Source organism: Amphiprion ocellaris, chromosome 16, assembly GCF_022539595.1.
Source record: "Amphiprion ocellaris isolate individual 3 ecotype Okinawa chromosome 16, ASM2253959v1, whole genome shotgun sequence".
Taxonomy (NCBI): domain Eukaryota; kingdom Metazoa; phylum Chordata; class Actinopteri; family Pomacentridae; genus Amphiprion; species Amphiprion ocellaris.
Genome location: NC_072781.1, coordinates 3,487,700 through 3,510,157, shown reverse-complemented (window position 1 = coordinate 3,510,157; position 22,458 = coordinate 3,487,700). Strand labels below are relative to the sequence as shown.

Here is a 22,458-nt window from a genome sequence, read left to right as displayed (position 1 = left end):
ACCAATGATATAAAGTGTTTGTTAGCTTGGAAAGTGTCATTTGACATAACTGCAGGGTTTAAAATAAACTAAAGAAGGTGAGAAAATCCCCTTGATTTGCCATCAGGTATTCTTCACAGCATTTCTAAATTGCTTGGTTCACACAGGTGCATTTAAAACATGACTACTGGGAATTTGCAAAATCACTTTTGAGGGGGTTTATTATCTGCGATCCCTAAAAGGTGCACCACGCCCTTAAGATTTTAACTCCAGCTTAAATCCGTGTCCAGGAAGCACTACTTTGGTAGCCTAAATCCATGTGTAATCTGTGTCAAGGAAATTGCTCCCATGTGTGTTAATGCTGCTACTGACAGCACGATTAGGTCTCCGTATTAATGGCTTGCTGAAACACACAGCTAAACAAACAACTGCCAAATCTCGCTAACCCTGTGTTTGCCCTGAGGGGTCTACACAGGCTAGAGATGTTACTTGGCCCTTTATACAGTAGCAGCTTGAGTGGTTTGAAGTGTTAATGATTATGACACAACCACAGCACCAGGATCACCAAAATATAAGAGCAGTGCATCGTTGCCTTGGAGAGACACGGTCTGAAGGTTTCATTTTAGAATTAGAGACCAGTTAACCCTTACGCATCCATTTTAGAAAGTTGCACAGAGGTACTTAAAGAACTGCCAGCATCAACACCGCCATAAATATATTCTACATCTGTATAATTTGCTACTTTTACTGAGTGCATTTTTAACCATCATCTGTCCTGATCACAACTACCAAATATTCATTCATTTTTAGGATTTTATTACATAATGCCATGTTTTTTGTTTTGGTGAAACAAACAAACAAAAACACACATAAAAATGGTATTTTTTTCTTCTGTATACTAAATGCCAAAAGGTTGGTTATCACAGTCTGGGATGTGTCAATTAGTAAAATGTTTCTGCTGATGCATTATTATTTTTATGTAGAATCAGACTGATATTTCAGTCTTCAAGGTCCTGAATGTTTTTTTTCAATGTCAAAAAACTACCATGACATTATATATTAACAGAATCTGATTTTCAAACACTGTTTTTTAACCACCGTCACTCTTGATCATGACTACCAAAACATTCACTAATTTCCGAAATATAATCCTGTTATAATCCTGTTTACATGATGTGACTGTTGTGTTTTATGTAGAACTAAAACTAAAATCCCTTCCATATACTAAATGCTAAGATAAGCTTGTTTGATAACCGCAGGCTGGAATATGTCAATGATTACCAACAATATTGTTTTTAATGGCAAAAACAACACTTAGGACCCTACAGACAAAAATGTCCCTGTCAAAACTGCCTTAAATGACACTGATATTATTTTCCACTTTCACTGAGTACATTTTTAATCAACATCACCACACACATCTCCAAAGTTGAAGGTGAACACACCCTCACCATACTCACACTCCCCTAAAAATGCACAATTTTGCCAAAATGTGTGCCATATGCATTAACACAGCCAAATTGTGTTTTAAAAAAATCAAAAAGGAAAAGTACAAAAATGTCTCTACAGTTTCATGAGGGCTCGTAAACTTTAATATGTTAAATTACCATACATAACAACTGAGTGAAATGTAATTGAACTACTTCAGATAACCTATTCGCGGAATAGCAGCTTTAGTTTTTCTCCATCCTATTTTTTCAATCAGAGCAGCCCATTGTACAGAAGAGAACCTCCATTAGATTTCTAAAGGAATATTAAAGTTCACTATTTACTAGAACATTGGTTCTTACACCAACAGTTGACTTGGTTAATGAGGATTCTTAGGTTTTTTGAGAAACTGCACCTTCAAATGTCATAATATCAAATCACCAGAGTCTAGATCATCAGCAGTTTTCATGGCCTCCTAGCAGTTCATATTGAAGGTGTGGCATTGAGAAAAAGCACAAGGTCATTTCTAAAATTCCCCACACAGCTTCCTATAAAATGGGAGACACATTTATCCATAATCCAATCCTAACCTACAGAAACATTAGTTGTCTGAAAATTTGCATACCTTAAGTGTATCTGAATTCCTCCTAAGCTCCCACTTCCTTCCTCCCCCTAACATAAAGTTGCCATGGTCTCAGATTGTGCTCCCTGTGGGATGAACATGAGATATGTGGATGAGATATCCTCATACACTCTGTATATGTGTGTCAGCAGTGAGCATGGAGGGAGTCTGACTGGACACTCAGCCTGTATGTGCTTGCTTTGACACTGTAAGTCTCTGTATGTGAGCGATCTCGTCAGTGTTCTGTACTGGAAGCGTATAAAGACTCTGCCTATGGTAAAATCCCCAGAGATGGCAGCCTAACCCAAACATTCGGCTGTCAATCACTACGAGCCACCAGCCGCGGTCGTGACCCGGGAACAGGAAGAGGCCTTGTTGTCGCTGAACGGATCTTACTGTGTTACTCTGGAGGAAGCCATGTATACAGAGATGTATCTGTGTTTGACTAACTATTCAGCATAGTGTATGTTTGTTTGCAGAGGGCGTTAAGCAGAAGTGCTGCAGTACTTGCATCTGATTTCTGTGACAACCTTCAATCAAAATAAGCATATTGGCCTGATTTGATGCACGGCTGGTCTTCCAAATATATGAGCTGTGACATAATGCGCTTCTTTGTGTAGAATGGGCCCAATACTATCCGGCATCACATAATATTATAAGTGGAGTGTTGGAGTGCCTAAACAGCATCAGAATCATCACGCTCTGAACTTTTATACAACACTAAATTACATAGCAGTTCATATTCCCAGTACTTCTTATCAACAGTTAAACAAGGACACGTCTGGATGGTGTCGGCTCAAATACTGATCAAATTAACCAGATTGGATATCTGCCATGTAACGGATCCACCTTACTTTTTCAGCATCATAAACTTCAGTGTTTCAGCAATCAGTTCCATTCAGTCACCCATGCTGCCAACTTATGTTTTTAATGCCATCGGGAAACTTGGTTTAATATTACCTTATATAATATGGCACTGATTCCCACAATCTGAGGTTTTAAATATGTGAAAAAAGAAAGCGCTCGTTTTGTATTGTGAGTCAGTTTTGGCACAAACTTGGAGATGAGGAATTAAAAAGTTGCAATACTGCAAACGAGAATTTAAGATAATGTCAGGCTGGTACTTTAGTGAAAAAGCTTCAGCTATGGAAGAATAACAGCACTTTCTTGGCTCATATACAGATGACTCCAAACTAAATATTATGTAGTTCTTAATTTCATTCCCACAATCGTAAAGTTTAAAGCTGTGCTCTGATATACAAATTGTCCTTCCCCAATTGTTTATCACATAAGACCTATGTAACATTGCAGGTTCAATCTACTAACATGGCAGCATTCTACCATTCAGATAGTTTTTTTTCATTTTGTTTTCATTCAGACATACCCATGACAACGACACAGAGCCACACTGCATGCCCAAACGTGATATAGAAAATGGATAGAACATCAAGTGATAAAATGCATAATAATGGATTAACCAACAAAACACGACATCTAAATTTACTATGAAGTACAAGATTTAACCACAGCTTGTAAACTATATAACAACCTATAACTATAAGTAAATAACAGTTACTTCAGTTTTTTCTGTATTTTGATGCTGTGGGTGTTCAATAAACTCAAAGGAAAGACTCCTGCAAACAGACGGAGGCAACAAAGTAAATTTCAGCTCCTCTTAACGTCTTGTTGGATTACATTCATTAAAAGAAAGTTTCATTATACTGACCTGGCATTTTAGTTTGTAATGGATGTGAAATTGTAGAGCAAAGTAAATGAGAAAAGAGTTTTTTGATTTCTTCTGTGCTCTGTGATGTTTTTGGATCAATACTAGTGCGAAAATGTGGAAAAAATGCCTTCACTACATCACTTCATACATCTAAAAATACATCAACTTAACGCAACAGCATGAGGGTCAAACTCGTAATGAAAGTGAAACTTTGCTGGGTCAAACCTAGCAAGATTATTTTCATGACTTACACAAATTCAGCCAGATTGCACATTCAGACATGAAGGCAACATGTTCAGATTAACAGAAAGAAGTTTATGTCTAAAAGGCACTTTTCTCTTCCATCATGTTGACACTGGACTATCTGGCAGTTGAGAAGTTAGACTAATGTTTGCTAACCTCTTTGTTATTCTATGTAGGACAGTTTTCAAATACTGTCTTGATGCAAAAACAAAGAAAAAGTTCATCAAAATATAATTAATACTCCATTCTGTATGTGAGGCTGTGGAAGATGGCTAGTGAACACCTGGGACCTATGAAAAAATATTTACCCAGGTTGGAGTCACTGCTAACGGGAGTATTTTCTCGACATACCCCATCATTTGGTTGCCTTCCTCTGCTATTCTACTCCACGAACATTTAATAGTGATTAAAATAAACACTCAGTCTGAAGGAAGTGCCCACTTGGTGTAGATAAGTGGGGAAGGTGCTGGAGACTAAGAATTGAAAGTGATGTAAGTGTAGTTTTAAAAAAAAGGCTGGCAAAAAGTTGGGAGATGAAAAACAGCATAAGAGAAGACTCAGAGGAAAGAAAGTAATACATGTGTGCACTGGAGATTTGTTTCTGCCCAAGGAAACTTCGCTAACTGCCAGCTACTAATCAGATATTTGCTCATTCACAGCCATGTATCTTTCAGCTCATTGAGGAAGCAGAGTTGGTAAGATGTCCTGCATAAAGCCACATCAACTTCCCTCAGTGATACCTGCAGTGTTTCAATGCATCCATGTGCTCCAAAGTTTTAGCCATGGGTTACAAAGAGCCTTGTACTTTCCCTATATTAGCTAACTCAATCAATAATCAAGACTAATTTTCTTCTCGCTGTCAATGTTTGTGTTTCAGCGGCTCTAAGCGAATGCCAGCTTTGTTGAACTTCCATGAAGTATGTGAAAGGTTGACGGAGAGAGTGTGAGAAAAGGAACAGACAGAGAGACAAAAACACATGTACTGTACGTTTGTCTCTCGGCCAGTGGATGAAATATAGGGCCTGAAGCGTGTGCGACTGTGTGCGACTGTGTGTGTGTGTGTGTGTGTGTGTGTGTGTGTGTCCTGGCACGTGTGAGGTGGTGTGTGGGCGTCGAGAGGGAAAGCTCATAAAACCCATGATCACACTGATGAGGTCACGGGGAGTGAAACCGGAGAAAGCCTTTCATTTCCTGTCTCATTCCATCCCTCTCTCTCCTACCTCCATTCATCCATCTCTCTTCTGCACTCCTGTCTTTGCCACACTCCTGTTTTTCACTGCCGATGCCAAAAGTCAAAGTTTCTTTCGCCCCTCTGGCTATCTGGAATTTTTCACTATGTGTCACCTAACAACGGAAAAAAGAATATGAGAGAAAGTTTTGTTTTTTAAATTCGACTGAGGTTCAGCTTTGACAAATGAGTCGAGAAAATGTCATCTTTGGTTCGCACATTAAAACTTCTCACACTTGTGCTCTGGTTTCTACCACTGATGTGCCCGCACATGTAGAGTAGTGTAATGGGTTTGAATTTCTGTCTTGTTACACGGTTGGACTGTCTCTCTTTAAAGTACAACAGCCAGTATAAAAAGTGGATAAAATATCAGAAAACTCAGTAAAATGCTCCAGAAACTCAAGGTGAACTGTCGCTATTGGATCAGCAGTCAAATAATAATTCCAAGATGTCCCGCTTGCAAACATTTAAACACAGAAAAGCAGAAAATCCACATAAATAATGTAGAATCTGTTAATTTCTGGCATATTTGTCTTAAAAACTGACTTAAACATGTAATCAGTTAACGTTTTAGCTATTTTTCTGTTGACTGATTAATGAATTAGTTGACAGATTGTTGCAACTCTAAAACAATTTAAAGTAATGACCTACAGGCTGTAAATTATATCCAAAAAACCAACATACTCACACAGACACAGAAAAATGAATGACTTTGTGCAATGTGCATCATAAAAAGTACAAACTTCACTCAAATGCTAAACAACGGATTCAATTTCAACATTGATGCTGCCCCCTGTCAAACTTAAAATTATTAAAACTTGATAAAACAAAAGACTTAAAAAAAAAGAGATAAACACACCATTTGAGTAATCTGCATTGCCAAACTTTGGAAGTGTGTTAAGAAATACAAATATCTGAAGTTATGGTAAAACATTTGGTTGCAGCTTATTGTTTCATGGGGCCCTAATCCATGAACGTTTGCTAACCGGTGGGTTTGAACATAGTGGATTGCCAAGTTCATCACAAATGTGTAAGTATGACCACAGAATGTAAGTAAACACACTGGTTTTCTCACAAAACTTACATCCATGGCAAAAGGGAGAATTGAAGTGAGTTGAGCCACTGCTAACCTGGAGTAAGTTTCTGTTTGAAGGAGAAATCAGCACTAATCACTGTAATCACACTGTGGCATTTATAACTGTGGAACAAAGAATAGTAGTATAGTAGTAGAAATCTTTCACAACACAGGCATCTGAGCATTAGAGACTGTAGAAGACATAATGCTGATGACTATTCGGATTTCAAAATTAATATCTGGATACCACCGTCGGGACCGAATATTCGGATATATATCAGCAATTGGCTGAGTCCACAGAATCTATTCTCCAAGAAATGCCAACAATTGCTCCTTCTGCTCATGTTTTGATTCAGAGTCTTGTCAATGTATTTGTGAGAATGAGAGTAAGACGGAACACGGCACAGCTCTACAACGGAAAGGGATTTTAAATAGTAAAAATAAATATATAAAATCTATATGTTGCATATTATGCCACAAATAAATAAATGTATGGGAAACACTGATCTGATGGACTCTTAAAGTTTCAGACGTTTCCGCAAATATCTCAGCAAACACTTCGGACTGATTCCCACAAGATATATCATAATCAGAGAGTTTACTTGCCTTAAAATGTGCTGAGCTTATTCATATAGCTACAGGACTAAATCTTCTTAATTTTATGTCCCCTGTGGCTTTTGCTATTACACCAAACTTTTTTATTTTATTTACACCAGACAGCACTGCAGACTGTTCACAGTGTTTCAGACTTCTAATACTTTTTTTGACAGGTGGTCTGAGAAATCCAAGATCAACAGAGAAAGCTATATTCTCCACTCGATGTTTGCTTAGTGGGACACACTTACTAGCTGTGAGAACTATTCTCTCTGCTCCTGTGTGAAAGAAAAGTTAAGATGATTTCGTATCCACCTGTGTCTCCGTGGCTGGATCTCGAACAAAAGATGACAAAAAGGGAACCCTGCATGACCACTTGGGATGTTTTTCTCTGTTAACCTGACTTTAAATAGGCTGCGACTTTTAAAAGAACAAACAGCAAACATGTTTTCATGAGCGAATGTGTGATATTCATTTAACAGCTTGCTTACCATCAATTTTCTTCACATTTCACCAAAACCTCAAGGCACACCTGAGCTCACTCCGTAACACAACAGCCGAGAAGCAGTGCAGCAGAGGACAACAGAGAAGTACACAACTACTCCCGCAGTTACTCTGCTTCTTATCGCCGGCTCATTACTGGTCAGTGTTTGACAAAAACTCCATGGGGTAGCAGTAGCTGGCTGCCAGATTGCCTGTCCCGTCTGTGTGCTCACGTTTAGTAGAGGGAGGAAAATTAAAGGCGGGAAAAGCAGGAATGGTGCTGAGGGAAGCTGTGTCTGCTTCTACGAATGCATGTGTCCCCCGAGACAAAAACACTGGAAACATTAAAAAACAAGAGACTGTGCCAAGCTACAGGATATGAGATCAAAACAAACACAAGATAACAAAACGACAAGAGGAGTTAGCGTCAAATGAAACAAAGCACCTTGATTAAACAGGAATTTCTCCGAAAAATGAGTGCATATAGAAAGACAAGACGTGGCTCTGGCCTGTATGTGTGTGCAGTTTTTCTCAGATCATCACTAAGCAAACTGCCACAAATCATTAATCCTGACTGAACATCTCTTTGTGTTTGTGTGTCTAGAATATATTCCATTCGTGTGCCTAAGGGGAGATAGTGAAGTGGCAGCAGCACTAAGAGTGATTAGGTATTCTGCATCCAGCATAAGGTTTAACACAGGGGACCTCAGGCTTCCTCACAACCACATTTTATGTATTTTTTTTATTTATTCCAGTTTCATAAAAACAAACAAATTAGATAATGTGTGTGGGGAGTCTGGGATTAATTTTGAAGCAGCTGATTAGTGTGTGTGTGTGTGTGTGTGGTGGGATGATTGTGTCTGGGACGATGCCTGAAAAGCCTCCAGGCTTTACTGCAGTCTGGGAGATAGAAACACTCCCACCTCCTCCTCTTCCTACTATCCCCGTCTCCACCCTCCCCCCCAGCCCACTCATCCTCTCATTATGTTTTCTTCACATTTTCCTGTTGTCTGGAAGAAAAAATTGTTTTTTAACTGGTGTGTTCTTTCCTTTTTTCCATCACATCACACATCTGCTCCCACCTTCCTTTTCCCCCTGCCTCATGCTACCTTCCATCTTTTCCATCCTCGCCCATGTTCCTCCAACGCTCCAATGTGAGTCCTGAGTGTAAAATCTGAGGACATATTTGTTTTTTGAGAAAATGTACATCAAGAGTGTTAGGCATATACAAAGTATTTTTATCTGCAGATGAAAACACTCTGGGTACAGTCTAAGAAAACATGTTGAGTCCTTCACTTGGTTTGTTAAAGTTTCACACATACAGTAAACAACAAATAGTACAGAAAACAGAAAGAAGCATCTCGATAAACAGCACAAAACAAACCTTGAAGTGCTGAAATGCATTTATTATGATTATTAAACTGAGGTGTTACTGCATATATAAAAATAAACTATAGCAGTTCAAGCATGAAGCTAAAACTAAAGTGCGAATAACTATGAGTTCCAGCACATTAAACTGTCCCGTCTGCAGTGTGTGCAGATAGACAACAGGCATTTTTACTTAAAGTGAACTGAGTTGATCAGGTTTAGTGTTCAGTCAGAAGCAAAATCCAGTTTCAAATGACACACAGACTGAGAATACTACTGGAGGAAATCACTACAGGGGAAATAAAGTTTCTCATCCATTAACTGTATAGACGTTTGTTTAGATTTTTCATTTTGTTTCTGGACTTGTAACAGCCGTTTGTAAAGTTGGATTTTTAAAAAACTTTTCTTAAGTCTTTTGATGTAACCATTTTTGCATGCAGCTTGAAAACTGCGGGACCTTGAAAAAATGCAGACATGAGTGAAATTTGTGTCATTATAACTGCAAAAAAAGTCGCCATTCCTATACACTTTAACAGGGTTCCTGTTAAAACGAATGCGTCAGCTCTGCTAAGCAGGAACCATATCAGTTCTCATCCACAATCACTGGAACCGTCAGGGAGTCATTTGTCTCTCAGCAGTTTTGTGCGAAGTTTCAAGTCTCAAATCAAGTCCAATTATGGGAAGCGAAATGTGTGAATTAAGAGAGTCTACTGCAGGACCCTGATGAGGTCCAACCCAATCCGTCCCCTCTGAGAGTCCACATTCAGGACCCGGACCTCCACCCGTTCCCCAGGTCCCAGAGCCAGGCTGCGTCGGCGCTGGCTGACAGGCAACTTGTCCAGAGTGATGTTGCTCTTGTGGATGAGGCCCGAGCGGCCAACACCAATATCTACAAAAGCCCCAAACAGAGCTGTGTTTTCCACCCGGCCCGTCAGCACCGTGCCCACCTTCAGATCACTCATTGAGACAATCCCCCGCTTAAAGTCCGCCTGCCCAAAATCTGAGGATGGCAAAGAGAGAATATCAAAAAGGTGAAGTGGCTGGATGGAAGGGAAGGAGGGAGGGGTGGCAGCTAGTAAAATATCTTTGAGAAGATGGACGGGGAAGGGGGAATGTAGACAAATGAAAGGGTGGGGCAGAAATGACAAACAGATATTACATTTCAAACAGTAACTCAATACTTGTGTGTACATATTTCCACGTTTCTCAGCGCTCTATTCAACCCCATTTTCCACTTTGCCTGTTCATAAGATCTTTTTCCTTTCTGTAACATTAACACAAACAAGGAAGGCGTTCGCTCCAGGAAATAGTCCGGTCCAATTATCCTCCCCACAGCACTGATTTCATGCGGTAGCCTCGGCCCATCTGTTTACTCAGCTGAGCACTGGCTAGGAGGCCAAGCGTAGTGTACTGCAACCGAATAGGGCCAACCTGAGAATGAACCTTGGAGCTGCGTTCCTTAATTTTAGGGAGAGTTAGCCAGCACCAACGCCGTACGCAGGCCTGAACTTTTTAACTCTCCACGTGAAACTGTGTGAAACAGGAGAGTCTGATTAAAAAAAAAAAAAAAAGCACAGGAATGATTCTGTGTTGATCAGTCTGAAAAGATTTCTTTTCACTTTCATCTTTGTTTTGCCAAAACAAGGCTAACTGGCTATTTCATTCTCTAAAAAATGATCAGACTTAATATTATATGCATGTATGAGTATTGAGCTGCCCACACAATAACAGAAATTGCATATTTGGTCAAAAATATTTCCTTTTTTCCCCCCAGTTAGCTAGTAGTATACTCTGAATCCAAACTCTCAGAGATTTATTATTAATCTAATATTGCCAAACTAACACAGCACATAAAGCAGCATTGTATGGTTTAGATTATATTAATCAGGATTTGAGGAATTTATATCTCCTCTTTGGCACCGAATCTAACATACTTTATATTTATCTACATTACGTGACTTTGAACTAACTGCTCTTGCATTCATACACCTGGATTTTAAATAAGAAAAAGAAAAGTAAAAGACAGAATCGCCAGAAATTTGTCATAATCTCTCGAGAATACACATTTGAGCCACAACAAATCTAAAAGTTTGTGACTGTGCATGGTTTTATTGGTATGTTTATATGTGCCTGAACTCAAGAACTTGAGATTAAGGAGAAAAACAGAGCTCTTTGTGCATTATTGAATGTGTGTGTCTGTAAAGACACTGTCCAGCAACACAGTCTGCTGGACCCATCACACCCTGTCAGAAACATACTGCTTGTATTGTTGGGCTACAGGGAGGAAGCCACAGCACTGTCAGATCCTATCAAGTTACACTGCCAAGACATGCCTATTATAGTAAAGGCAAGGAGAGTCGGTGTGTGCTGTAACTAGCAAACCAGTCAAAGAGCTGGATAAATACACGTTCGATGTTCTATCAGTCAGTGGGGACCTATAAAGGACATTATGAAGGAAAGATGAGAGACTCAGAAGTTACTGTGACTGATAGGTTGCAGTCTGTGGAATTCTCTATGATTTAAAATAGTGAAAGTTCTGTTGGTCAATAGAAGGATTTTTGTAGAAAAATACATGTGCAAATAACAGATGTATGACCTGAGAGGAATACTGAGAAAAAACGAGCTCCACGTTTGTTTGTTTTTTGCTTACTTTAGATTCCTTAATGTTTAGAACAGTATTCGCTGAACCAAAATACAAGCACACATTAATTTCTCTCAAGAGCTTGAAGGTGCCTTTTAAAAAAAATCTGCATAAATGTTGAGTTCATGTGAATATATGCGGTATTTTTTCACCTTTGCAATTTCTGCCGGCGTTCTTTGAATTCCTGCTTTTTGTATTTTTCAAAATTAAAATGTAATCTTGATTTTATTTGCTTAAAAAACGAGCTGCTATCAACGTCTCAGCGTGAAAGTGAGTGGTTAGAGTCTTACTGTGTCTTATGTCAAACCCAGGAGGCTGCGTGAGGCCGTCTATGATGAGTTGGAGGGTCTCAGGTGTGGTGTCCAGCGTTCGGGCCAGGTCCTCCACACAGCTTGTCCTAACCTTGCTCTCCACACAGTTTCGCAGAGCTGCACTCCCAATTTGGTCCACGTGCCCACCCACGAGGGACAGAAATCTGTAGATGGAAAAAAAAAAGCATGTAAAATGCAGTGCAGAGTGTGAAAATTAAGCTTTGAAAACTACAAAATGCTGACAGCTTTGAGGGATGGAGTACAAGAGAAAGAAAGAGGAGGGGAGGAAAAGTGATGACATACTGGGAAGAATGACGAGGAGAAGAAAAATAGACCTGTCAAAAAAAAGAGAAATGTAAAGATGTAGGAAAAAGAGAGGGAAGGAAACGTTATAAGCTGGTGCAGGTAAAATGAGTGGGATCTGAGGTGTGAGAATTGAGCACACAAAGTCATGAGCTGTCGAGGTGGAGCTTTCTGTTCTGGAAAACACACACATGTACAGATATACACATTTAATTTACCCCCTGGTAAATCAGGTAAACCCACAGCGGGCCGTAAACACCCCGACACCTTGTCTCATGAAACTGCCTCCACTGCCTGTCTGTCAACCACACTTGTATCACTTTATTCAAGCACAATGTGCCACCATATACAGTAATGTCTAGACAGTCAGGCCACACCATTTCAAATTCACTGAGTCCGAGATATAAATCCAAACTAATTAGCTAGTCTGTGCTCTAAACAGACTTAGTAACAAACTGGAGCCAAAGGAGCAAATATGGGGTTATGGAAAAATGTGACGTGTGTGTCTGTGTGTGTGCTGTATATATTATTTACAGTAGGCACTTGGCACAGCTGGTGATAGATGTGAATGCATTTGCGTCTACGCATGTGTTCATGTGTGGACCAGCTGGGCAACGTCCGTGATTGATGTCGCTCGCTGGCAGCCTGACGCCAAACAGACTCCGCAGCTGTCCACCCCGTGATGGACGCAACAGGTGGACGCACAAACACACACAGACGCACACAAAGTTGATTCATACACAATGTTGCTCAGAAATGCTCATTTGGCAGTAGCGGGGACAGTGCCGATGTAACCCGAAACGGCTTGTGTACAAACTATGTATGAGACAGCTGTGAGGTGAAAGGCCTCCGTCATCAAAGTCACCGTCTACCGTCCAAAAAGGGGGAGACAAGCGGAATCAATCCCTCAACACCGGCAAGCTAGATTGGTACAAAATAGTAGCTGAGCATGTGCCAGGAATGGCTTAGCGGTGAGGAAACAACACCTTTGGACCAAAATGGATGTCTGTCTAACGCTGAGGTCTTCTCCCCTGTGTCTCCCAAAGCGTCTTAGCTTTCCAGCCATATATCTCTTCACAGGAAAAGAAACAGTTGTGTCTTGATGGCTTAGCAGTCTAAGTCACATACCACATAGCCCGCCTGGTGGGAGTCCAGCCAGGTACAGGAGGTTGACAAATATTTTTAAAGATAGCAGGATCCATTTTAGACATCTTAGTTTGTTTATCTGAAGCGCTAGAGTATGAAATGCAGCCCAGGAGGGAATAATTGTTTTCCAAGTGTTGTATCATAAGTCTCAATGCTCATATTTTAACCCTTTACAGACAGTTATCAGCAGTTTTTCTGCACAAAAGAATTTTAGGTGTCCCTCCAAAGGAAAACAACCAGTGACTAAATGATAAGAATTGAGAAAAAAAATGTATAGAGATTTTTCAGTTTTGTTACATGAGGTTTCATTTACTGAAGCATAACAGACTTGTTTATTGAATAATCAGAAGGAAGAGGAAAATTCATAGATATCTTTCAAATAAGGTAACTCAAATTCATTTTCTTGACTACACACAGACTGACAATGCTTACTGTTTTGTGTAGTCGGCCCCAAAAGGCATATTCTGGTAACAAAAAAAATGCTTTTATCTCACTGTGAATTTTGGAAAACTGATCTTCTGTTCATGTACACTGAGGCAGAAGTTTTTCTTGACTCGCAAACATAAACATTCAGATGCCAAACTTATGAGCATGCAGGCTCAAAACAGAGCCCACTATCAGTTTACAATTAAACTTGAGTGACAACAAATATTTAAGATTTGAGAGGAGATCTTCTGAAGGATGTGGTGGGTTCTACTTTCAGGTAGGTGTGTGTGTGTGTGTGTGTGTGTGTGTGTTTCTCATCTCATTTTTCAGTGGTGTATGTTAGTATTTAAGGGGGACCAGGAGTCCTGAGGCCTCCACCGCTGTTGGGTTCATACTCCTATAATTAGTAGCAACGCTGTGTGTGTGTGTGAACGTGGGGCTGGGTGGGCTATAATATAGATTTTATCCAGGTCCACAGCAAGAACCCACTCTGTCTTGTGTTATAGAAACATTGGCCTGACTGTTGCTTATCAGAGAAGCATTCATCATAGAGTGGAGGCCTTCCTCTTAACACTAAATTAATACTAATATGTCATGGGTGGGACTCACAAGTATATGCTTCATTGATGTTTTGTTGTTAAATGTGTTTATTGTTAAGTCTTCTACAGCTAAATATTAACATTCTTCACAGGAAAGTTACACTTCTAACAAACACATTCCACTGTTACTGAAACAAAAGGTGGACAAACGTCTAAGCCTTTGTGTTCCTGGGTTTGTGTGAGTGAGTGTGTATGTATATGGTTACAAAAAGGGGTTGATGTGTGGGCTGTGAGCAGTAATGGAGGATCCAGTTCCACTAATGTGATGAACATGATATTCCTTATACACCATAAAGACACACACGTCAACACACACACACAGCATTCCTTCACAATCCTTCCCTCGAAACCTTCTGTTGTCATCAGTTAGAGGTGAGGATGTGAGAAGATCAGCGAGGCATCTCAGTGATGCCTTCATATCTAACAATCCACCCAATTTGAGCTTTTTTAAACTTGAGAGTTTAATGTATACCAGTGTACAAATTATTGCCTCTAGAGGAGAGTATTTTCTGAAGTATTTCAAATAAGAGTCACTTTAGAAATTAAAAACGCTGATTCTAGAATGACTCAACAACTCAAAGCAAGAAGCAGGAAGCCACACAACCTGTAACGCCTTCTATGAATCAGAAGTAAATTCACCAAGACAAAAATTTTTCATGTTGTATCAAGATGAATCAAAGACGAACCACCACAGTTGAGGGTTTATATGAGGAGGCAGTCAAATTGGCAAATCAGCTCCATGCTCATCAAGTATGATTGTCTATTTTGCAGAGGCGTGGTGCACCCTCTGATTTAAAGTTCAAAACTACGCCAGGCTGTCTAACTTTGAAGGAAGAGCAAGTACTAACGTGCACGCCTTTTCCTGCACTGTCATTAGACCTCATTGACCATCTTTCGGAGCATTTAAAGAGGCGTGATGTGCTGTGAAACCACAAGACAAACTTCGGGAGGCTTTAAAAAATATGTTTCTCAAATTCTGCAAGAGTATGTAGAATTCAGACCATCGGTAAATGTATTTATATCAAGTGAGAAATGAATCCATACTGAATTGAGTAAATTCCCAGACCTGGATTATAAAGTAGTCATAACAAAGGATGCAACATTTGCCAACGCAGGATTAAGAATTCTTAACAGCAGGAAAAATAGAAAAGCAGACAACAATAAGGGGATTGCTGAGAAACGAGGGGAAAAATTAATGATTGAGTGGGAGAGAAAAACGAACAGAGGGCAAGTAAGGGAAATGCTCAGCAGACCAGGGATTTTTTTTACCACATACATGGCGAAAATGTAGGATATTAAATGTGCAAATAAAGCAGATGAAATCAGCTGTGTGGTGCAAAACACATAATTAATTTCTGCTTTTTTAGATTCAATTCCATACCTCCATTTCTAGAATTGCACACATGTTTACTACAGTAAGTTTACGCAAACGTAAGTGTTGCATTAAAGCTTTTTAAAGGTCTTTAATCTGTCAATTTTTGTAGTTAAAAGTAATTTTGATTTTACCTCAGCAGCCATACGGAAATAAACATCACTGAGAATAAAAGACACAGTAGAAAGAAAGAGAAATGTGTCTACTAAGGAAAAAAAATCAAACAGGAACATAAACGTACATTTTAAGACATGCATGCTGTGTGAATTTGCAAGTGTGTGCACGCATTGTGCAAGAAATGAATGATACGCATGAGAAGAATCGAAAGGAATAGAGGATGTATTAAAATAAGAAGCTGGTGGTGATTTGTGCTCTCTTATTTTAAACCTCTAGCCCCTAAAACCTCTTTGATGGACAACTTTACAATGCAGTATTGAACACACAGACACATAAATCCGCAAAAGATACACGGACACTTGGCTGAAGTAGGAATGACAAGAAAAAAAACACAGTTTCGCACAAGCAACATCAATCTATCTGCATGTGTGTGCATAGAGACACATTCCCCCAACACACACGTATGGAGGCCATTAAAGGCACATCAACATGAGGGGAGCAATGCTTAAACCCACTAGTGTCAGAACTTATGTAGACTAAACACAGTTGAGTGACTACAGCTGCAGCAGAGGACCCTCGCTCTCTTTTTTTCTGTCTATCTGACTGTCTCCCACACACACACACACACACACACACACACACACACACACACACACACACACACACACACACACACACACACACACACACACACACACACACACACACACACACACAGAGGACATAGAGGCCTTGGGCAGATGTTCAATGTGCTTTTGATATCAGCATCAGCAGCGTTAACAATCATTTCTCTCTCACACACACACACACACACACACACACACACACACACACACACCAACGTGCACAAAGCCAGCGCCTCCTCTCTTGTATCCCATGTCTGCGTAAATCAAATCAGAGCTCTCCACCACTATAACCAACCCCATATGAGATGGTGTCAAAATCAACTCCATCTTAGCCTGAACATGCGTTGGCCAGTGGGGTAGGCTGCTGCACAAGTCTGTGTGTGTGTTTGTGTATCCGTGTGCATTTTACCTCTGTGCCACGTGGTAGGACTCAGGATGTATACAGGTCTGATCCAGAGGGTTAAATGAGTTAGGTACGCTGACTCCAGTCTTTCCTTTGCCCTTCTTAGCAGCTGATTTCTCAGGTGCAGCTGCTGCTTCAGGCTGAAGTGACGATTTGATACTGTTTTGGAAAGAAAGAAATGCATTTTAAATTCACCGGGTAGACCAAGCCTTATGTACATTAAAAACATCCATTTTAAAATAATGCAAATACACCGTCGATGTTTCTCAAGACTATCTCTGCATTTGTGTGAATTAACAAGGTTCTGGAGAGGATGCTTTGCTTGAGCTCATCTTCCTCAAAACCACCGTAAACAAATGACTCCTCTGATGCCTCTCTGCTCTACAAAATATGCGGTTTTGCACATTAGCATATGTATGACATGGTATTTAAATTTTGAAATAAAACTTTTAATGCTTTGAACTATCTTCAAAACCTAGAGCATGTAAATCAAAAGGGCCAAAATAGCAAGATACCTAAACATCAGTCAGATCATTGGCTGTTTTTGCAAATTGCAGCAACTTGCAATCGAATGCGGAATAGTTACAAAAGCATTGTACAAACAGGATCTGAGTGAGCTGAGCTGTATATGAAGCATTCATACATGTACGTACCTCTGTAGGGTTTGAGGGTTGATTCTAATGAAGCCAGCACACTGCTGGTAGCTCTTGGGCCCCATGCCTTTGACCAGTTTGAGTTGCTCCCTGTTGATGAAGGGACCTTTCTTCTCTCTCCACTCTGCAATGCTCCGCGCTCTGCCTGCATTCAGTCCTGATACATGCCTAAGAGATAAAACAACAAACAAAAAATGAAAACAAATACCTCAAATCATCTATTTACTAAAAGATCCACTGGAAGTTGTTGAGGTCTTTGTTTGATTCTACGGTCTTTGTTAGGAATTCTAATGTAAAGAAATAGTACAGACAAAAATTAAACAGTGGGAAATGCAAGTTTAGTTTAAAAATGAGATAGTATCACAAATAACATGCAGCTCCGCAGTATATGCTTTGCACACTGTCAAACAAACACAGCAGATTCAGCAACCGTGACCTGGCATTTAAACAAGCATTGAAAACACAAGAGACACACAAGAGCCAATATTTAGTGAGCATATTTGTCCAGTTTGGGCCGAGCAAAGAAGAGAGGCGATTTGAAACTCAATTAGGTCGGCTCTGTTAATGCCCACAGTGACTCACTCATGCTAAAACACACTGCTATGTCAACACTCCACATAATACCTCAGTCATCAACACGTCTGTGTGTGCTCAACGTGTGCAAGTGTGTGTAGCTTAACTCCTAGCAGGAGTGGAAAAAGCTCACTTGCAGAGCAGACAGGTAAACAGATGACCTGATGCCTGCTTTACAGCTAATGCCAGCTCATTTTATACTGTTTGTGTCAGCCACAAAAAAAGTGCATCCATAGCATGTGTGTGTGTGTGTACAGTGTGTATGTATTGTACAAGTTGCAGCAAACAGATGCACATGTCCAGTGTTTTCAACTAATGATATGACATGTGTATAAATGCTTCCCTGCCTGCATGTATGTTTCTGCGTGTAACTGTGTCTGCCATGCCTAATCCCCTCTGTTGATTCCAGTCAGCCCAGTAAGTGGGGCCAGGGTGTGAAGCATAGTCTAAACAGAAAGCTGGCACGCTGTCGGTGTGTTTGTGTGTGTGTATGCATCGAGCATGCGCCCGTGCACGAGTGTGAATGAAGCTTTGCCATGTTGTGACTGTCGAGGGAAAGTATGTCAAGCGTCTGAGCACTATTTCATCTCTTTCTCAGAATCTCCATGTGTGTGTCTGCGGGACAGAGTGCTTGAACGCACACATGTACTTGTTTGTGAGGACACAGTGTAGAAAACTGCGCACAGATTTCAAGCCCTTCAGGTGTTTGGATGTTCATCCATCATACAGTTACATCAGAAAGGTGTCTGATTGGTCCAAAATTGATTCTGATGCCAAACACAAAGCATGGGTCATTAAAGATCCCTACCATGAATATCAAGCTTTTTTATCTTGTTAACATATCCAAATGGGTTGTTTTTAACTGCTGGAAGTTATACAATGAGCAAAATAAGGCATCATCTCCACTTTAAATATACAGTGCACTGATGACAGTCTCAAAAATTTTTAGACTTCTGGAGTTAAACAAACCAAAGGAACATGCTGACTTGCAGCAAGGGGGTCAATATATAATTGAGGGACTTTTGAAGTCCATGGGATATATCTTGCATGCATTTTTATTACAAGTTAAAAAAAATTGTGTTTTTTATCCTCATTATGATCATATCTTTGCAAATTCCAGAATTATTTATTATGGGCAAAATCACTTATTAATAAAAAATGACTGGATATCACTAAAATGTCAATTAAATAATCATCCAAAATTAACAACAACCACCTTCTAATTAGCAAAAGAATGATAAAATGAGCTTATTGAAAAATTGTTTTGATTGTGGTCTATATATTAAGTTGAGATAATCATGACAGACATTTTTTTTGGCAATATATCAAATTTTATATGGAAAATAAATAAATCACTTTCTACTAAGTTCCCCATTACAAAAACACCTCTCAAGGAAGTGTGTTAATTCCAGATCACATGACCTGCTCCACATGATGTCATTTCCTCCTGAAGAAAAGACTGGCCAGACTCCAAGGCTTTCTGAGTTATTTAATATAAAGTAGTGTGTGAGTCAAGTGTGGATTTATCACGTCGACAGATTTACTACAATATCTTTATAAATAACTTTCAATTTCAATTGTATATATCATATTTAGAAGAATCTTTCTCTAAAATACCATGTGGTGTTTGGTTATAGGCGGCCATGTTGATTTAAGGCCTGAAAACAGCAAAAATGTCAACTATGATACCTGTCAACTAAGTTACAAAAAACTGAATGAGGGTACAGTGGTTGAAACAATGACTGGAGAGGGGCATTTAGATCTATATTCGGCTAACAAGTTGAAGGAGGAGCCCTGCAACAGGTCCCCCTGTTCTCATAATCCTAATCATAAAAGAACCGAGAAGAACTGTGTACCCATGATAACCAGCGTTGTCTAAAGGCAAAGACTGGTTTAACCAAATATGTATTTGCTTTTTGTCTGCTCTTTGCATAAAAGTAATCTATAAATACATTCTAAAGAGGGCAGGAGTGTGATTAGTGCTCAAATTTTTGTTTAACATGGTGCTGTATGTGTGTTTCTGTGTCGTTTACCTCATCAGTATCTCGGAGCAGATGTTGATGTCCACCCCCACAAAGCTCACACACTCCTGGACCACTCCGCCCAGCGCTGCCTTCAGAGCTCCGGCCGACACATCATGCTGGGAAAACACATTTAACAAACCCATATTTATTTTTGCAAACAAACATATAAGATTTATCAGACAGAAAACAGTTTTACCAGAGAAAACAACATTAAATAGCCATTTTCACCCTACATTCTGAGACACACACAGACATACGCAAGTAATCTTTTAGGGACGCTAAAAAAAGTAGAAAATGTGCTGGTATTATTCTAAAGCTAATACTGCTGCATTTTGCCATCCCAGTGCTATAATGTTTAGTCACATATTCCTAAAAACTTGTCCACCCAATATATTTTATTGCAGGTGTTTTTTTTTTTAATTTTTATTTTTATTGGCTTTACATAATCATGTCCTGTTTACATAATCCCCAGGCTGCATATTCATTCACAGTTATATTCCATTTCTTCTATGCTAGTATTTGGTCCTGTGTAGCCAATTTTCCCAAAGAGGATTAGTGAAATTTCACTCAAAGAGATAAATATGTTATATTATAATACAATACTGATACGCAGAGACAAGGCAGCTTTGATTGACAGGTAGAACAGCAAGTAGGACTTAGAGAAAAAAACTCTTAGAGAGCTGATTGACAGACGGAGGGAGCGCAGGAGGGAAAAAGGAGTCGAGAATGTTTAGTTTGGCTTGTCAACAATCTTTCCCGCTAATACACTGTTCTTGTTAGTGTAGCTCTCTGTCAATAAAGATCCTCCACATGAACCCTTCACACTTCTCAAACACCAGCCAATCAACCATTTACAGAAGATATTTTCCAAAAGGAAAGGAAAGGAAAGGAAAGATAAGTAAAGAAAGGAAAGGAAAGGAAAGACAAAGTAAGGAAAGTAAAGGAAATAAAGGGAAGGAAAGGGGAAGGAAAGAGGGCAACAATAAAACATTGCCATGAATAAACTTAATGAAAACAAAACACAATAAGATCAAAGAAATGCTACGAGGTCTGGCGGACAAAAAGAGGCCCGGGGCTGTGGTGGGACGAGGCCAGAAACCAAAGAGTTCAGCTGGAGACTGATGCCTCAGCAAGTGCCTGAGGATTAGCTGACACTCTAAACTAGACTACCGTTGGACTGTGGTGTGTTTGTGTGTGTCATGTGTATGAACATGACTGAGACTAGCATGGGTCGTCCTGTAACACGATCAGATCTGAACAAACACTACCTTGTAAACAGATAACGACAACGCCAGCTAGCAAACACACCCTCCTCTGTCAGCAGTGGAAGGACAGATGAGGACAGAGAGGGCGGCTGAGGCAGACAGAACACACTGAACTAAGGTTTAAGAGACGTTCACTGGTTTGAATTAAGTCTAATAGGCGTAGTATTGATGCCCAATCCTTTATTATGAAATACATGTATAACTCCAGCAGCTGGTAGGACATGATAATAGAATGTTATCTTTTATTTAACTCTCCTGTTGTCCTCATTTACAGGCACCAAAAAATATTGTTTCCTTGTCTGAAAAACATCCAAAAATTCAGCAAAAAAATTCCCCAAATTTCAGAAAATTTGCAAAACCTTCAGGAAGAAAATTCCAATAGTTCCTTAAAAGGTTCCCTTAAAAGTTTTATTTATAAAAAATCCCCCATTTTTGGCAAGAAAATTCTTGTAAATATTTTCAAATAATGAGTAAAAATCTTCAAAAAAAATCCTAAAAATATCTAAAGTGATTACATATATATCAGTAAAACTTCTAATATTTCCTTTAAGAACACTGACAAGAAAATCAACCAAAATCCGGTGAAATTCGTTGGATTTTGGTTGATTTTTTTTGTGAATGTTCTTAAGAAATATTTTTAACATTTCTTTATTCCACCAAAAAATGTTCAAAGATTTCCCAAAAATGTTGAAAAAGTGGACATCAGATGTTTCACTGTGAAAATAGATTTTTTTCCCACATGTTCAAACTTTAAAATGGGTCAATTTTGACCCGTAGGACGACACAAAGGTTAATACTAAATGTGGCCAGTTCTTTGAGCTCCTTCTTCAAAATCACAACACTGCAGCCTCTAATTCTGTTGCCTTCATTCAGCTGATTAGTTCTTACTTTAAATATGACAACAAACATATCTATGTCTTAGGCTTTTGCAAATGAAACTGAGATTCAGTCCTACTTCTTCCTTCTATCACACCTAATCATCATCTGATTAATTGCACTAAATCCAAAAATAAATACTCAGAATATCATATTACATCACCACAATACATTTGCAAATTGTAAGAATATAACTTCCAACAATCAAGAAGAGAAACTGAGGAGAAGAAAAATCCTTGAGCCAAAGCAAACTAAAAATGCTGTATCAAATATCTGTCCACACCAATCCAAATTATGGGATGGGGTGCATGAATTAAAGATATTCTAGGTATTTTCCACAATCACACTGCCAAGATGTGAAGCTGAGAGAACGAGGA

The 22,458-nt window shown here is 39.3% G+C and overlaps 1 protein-coding gene across 1 annotated transcript in view; it reads right to left on the bottom strand.

Moving 5' to 3' along the window:
• Positions 1-8,763: 8,763 nt before the first annotated feature.
• srbd1 (S1 RNA binding domain 1) overlaps positions 8,764-22,458 on the bottom strand; it is a 60,166-nt gene continuing 46,471 nt past the window's right edge. Inside the window, exons 17-21 of the mRNA XM_023268336.3 lie at positions 19,950-20,056; positions 17,344-17,511; positions 16,697-16,849; positions 11,678-11,862; positions 8,764-9,746 (exon numbers count right to left, since the gene is read on the bottom strand). Coding sequence (XP_023124104.2) covers positions 9,454-9,746; positions 11,678-11,862; positions 16,697-16,849; positions 17,344-17,511; positions 19,950-20,056 — 906 coding nt within the window. The 3' untranslated portion in view covers positions 8,764-9,453. The remainder of the gene's footprint in view (positions 9,747-11,677; positions 11,863-16,696; positions 16,850-17,343; positions 17,512-19,949; positions 20,057-22,458) is intronic.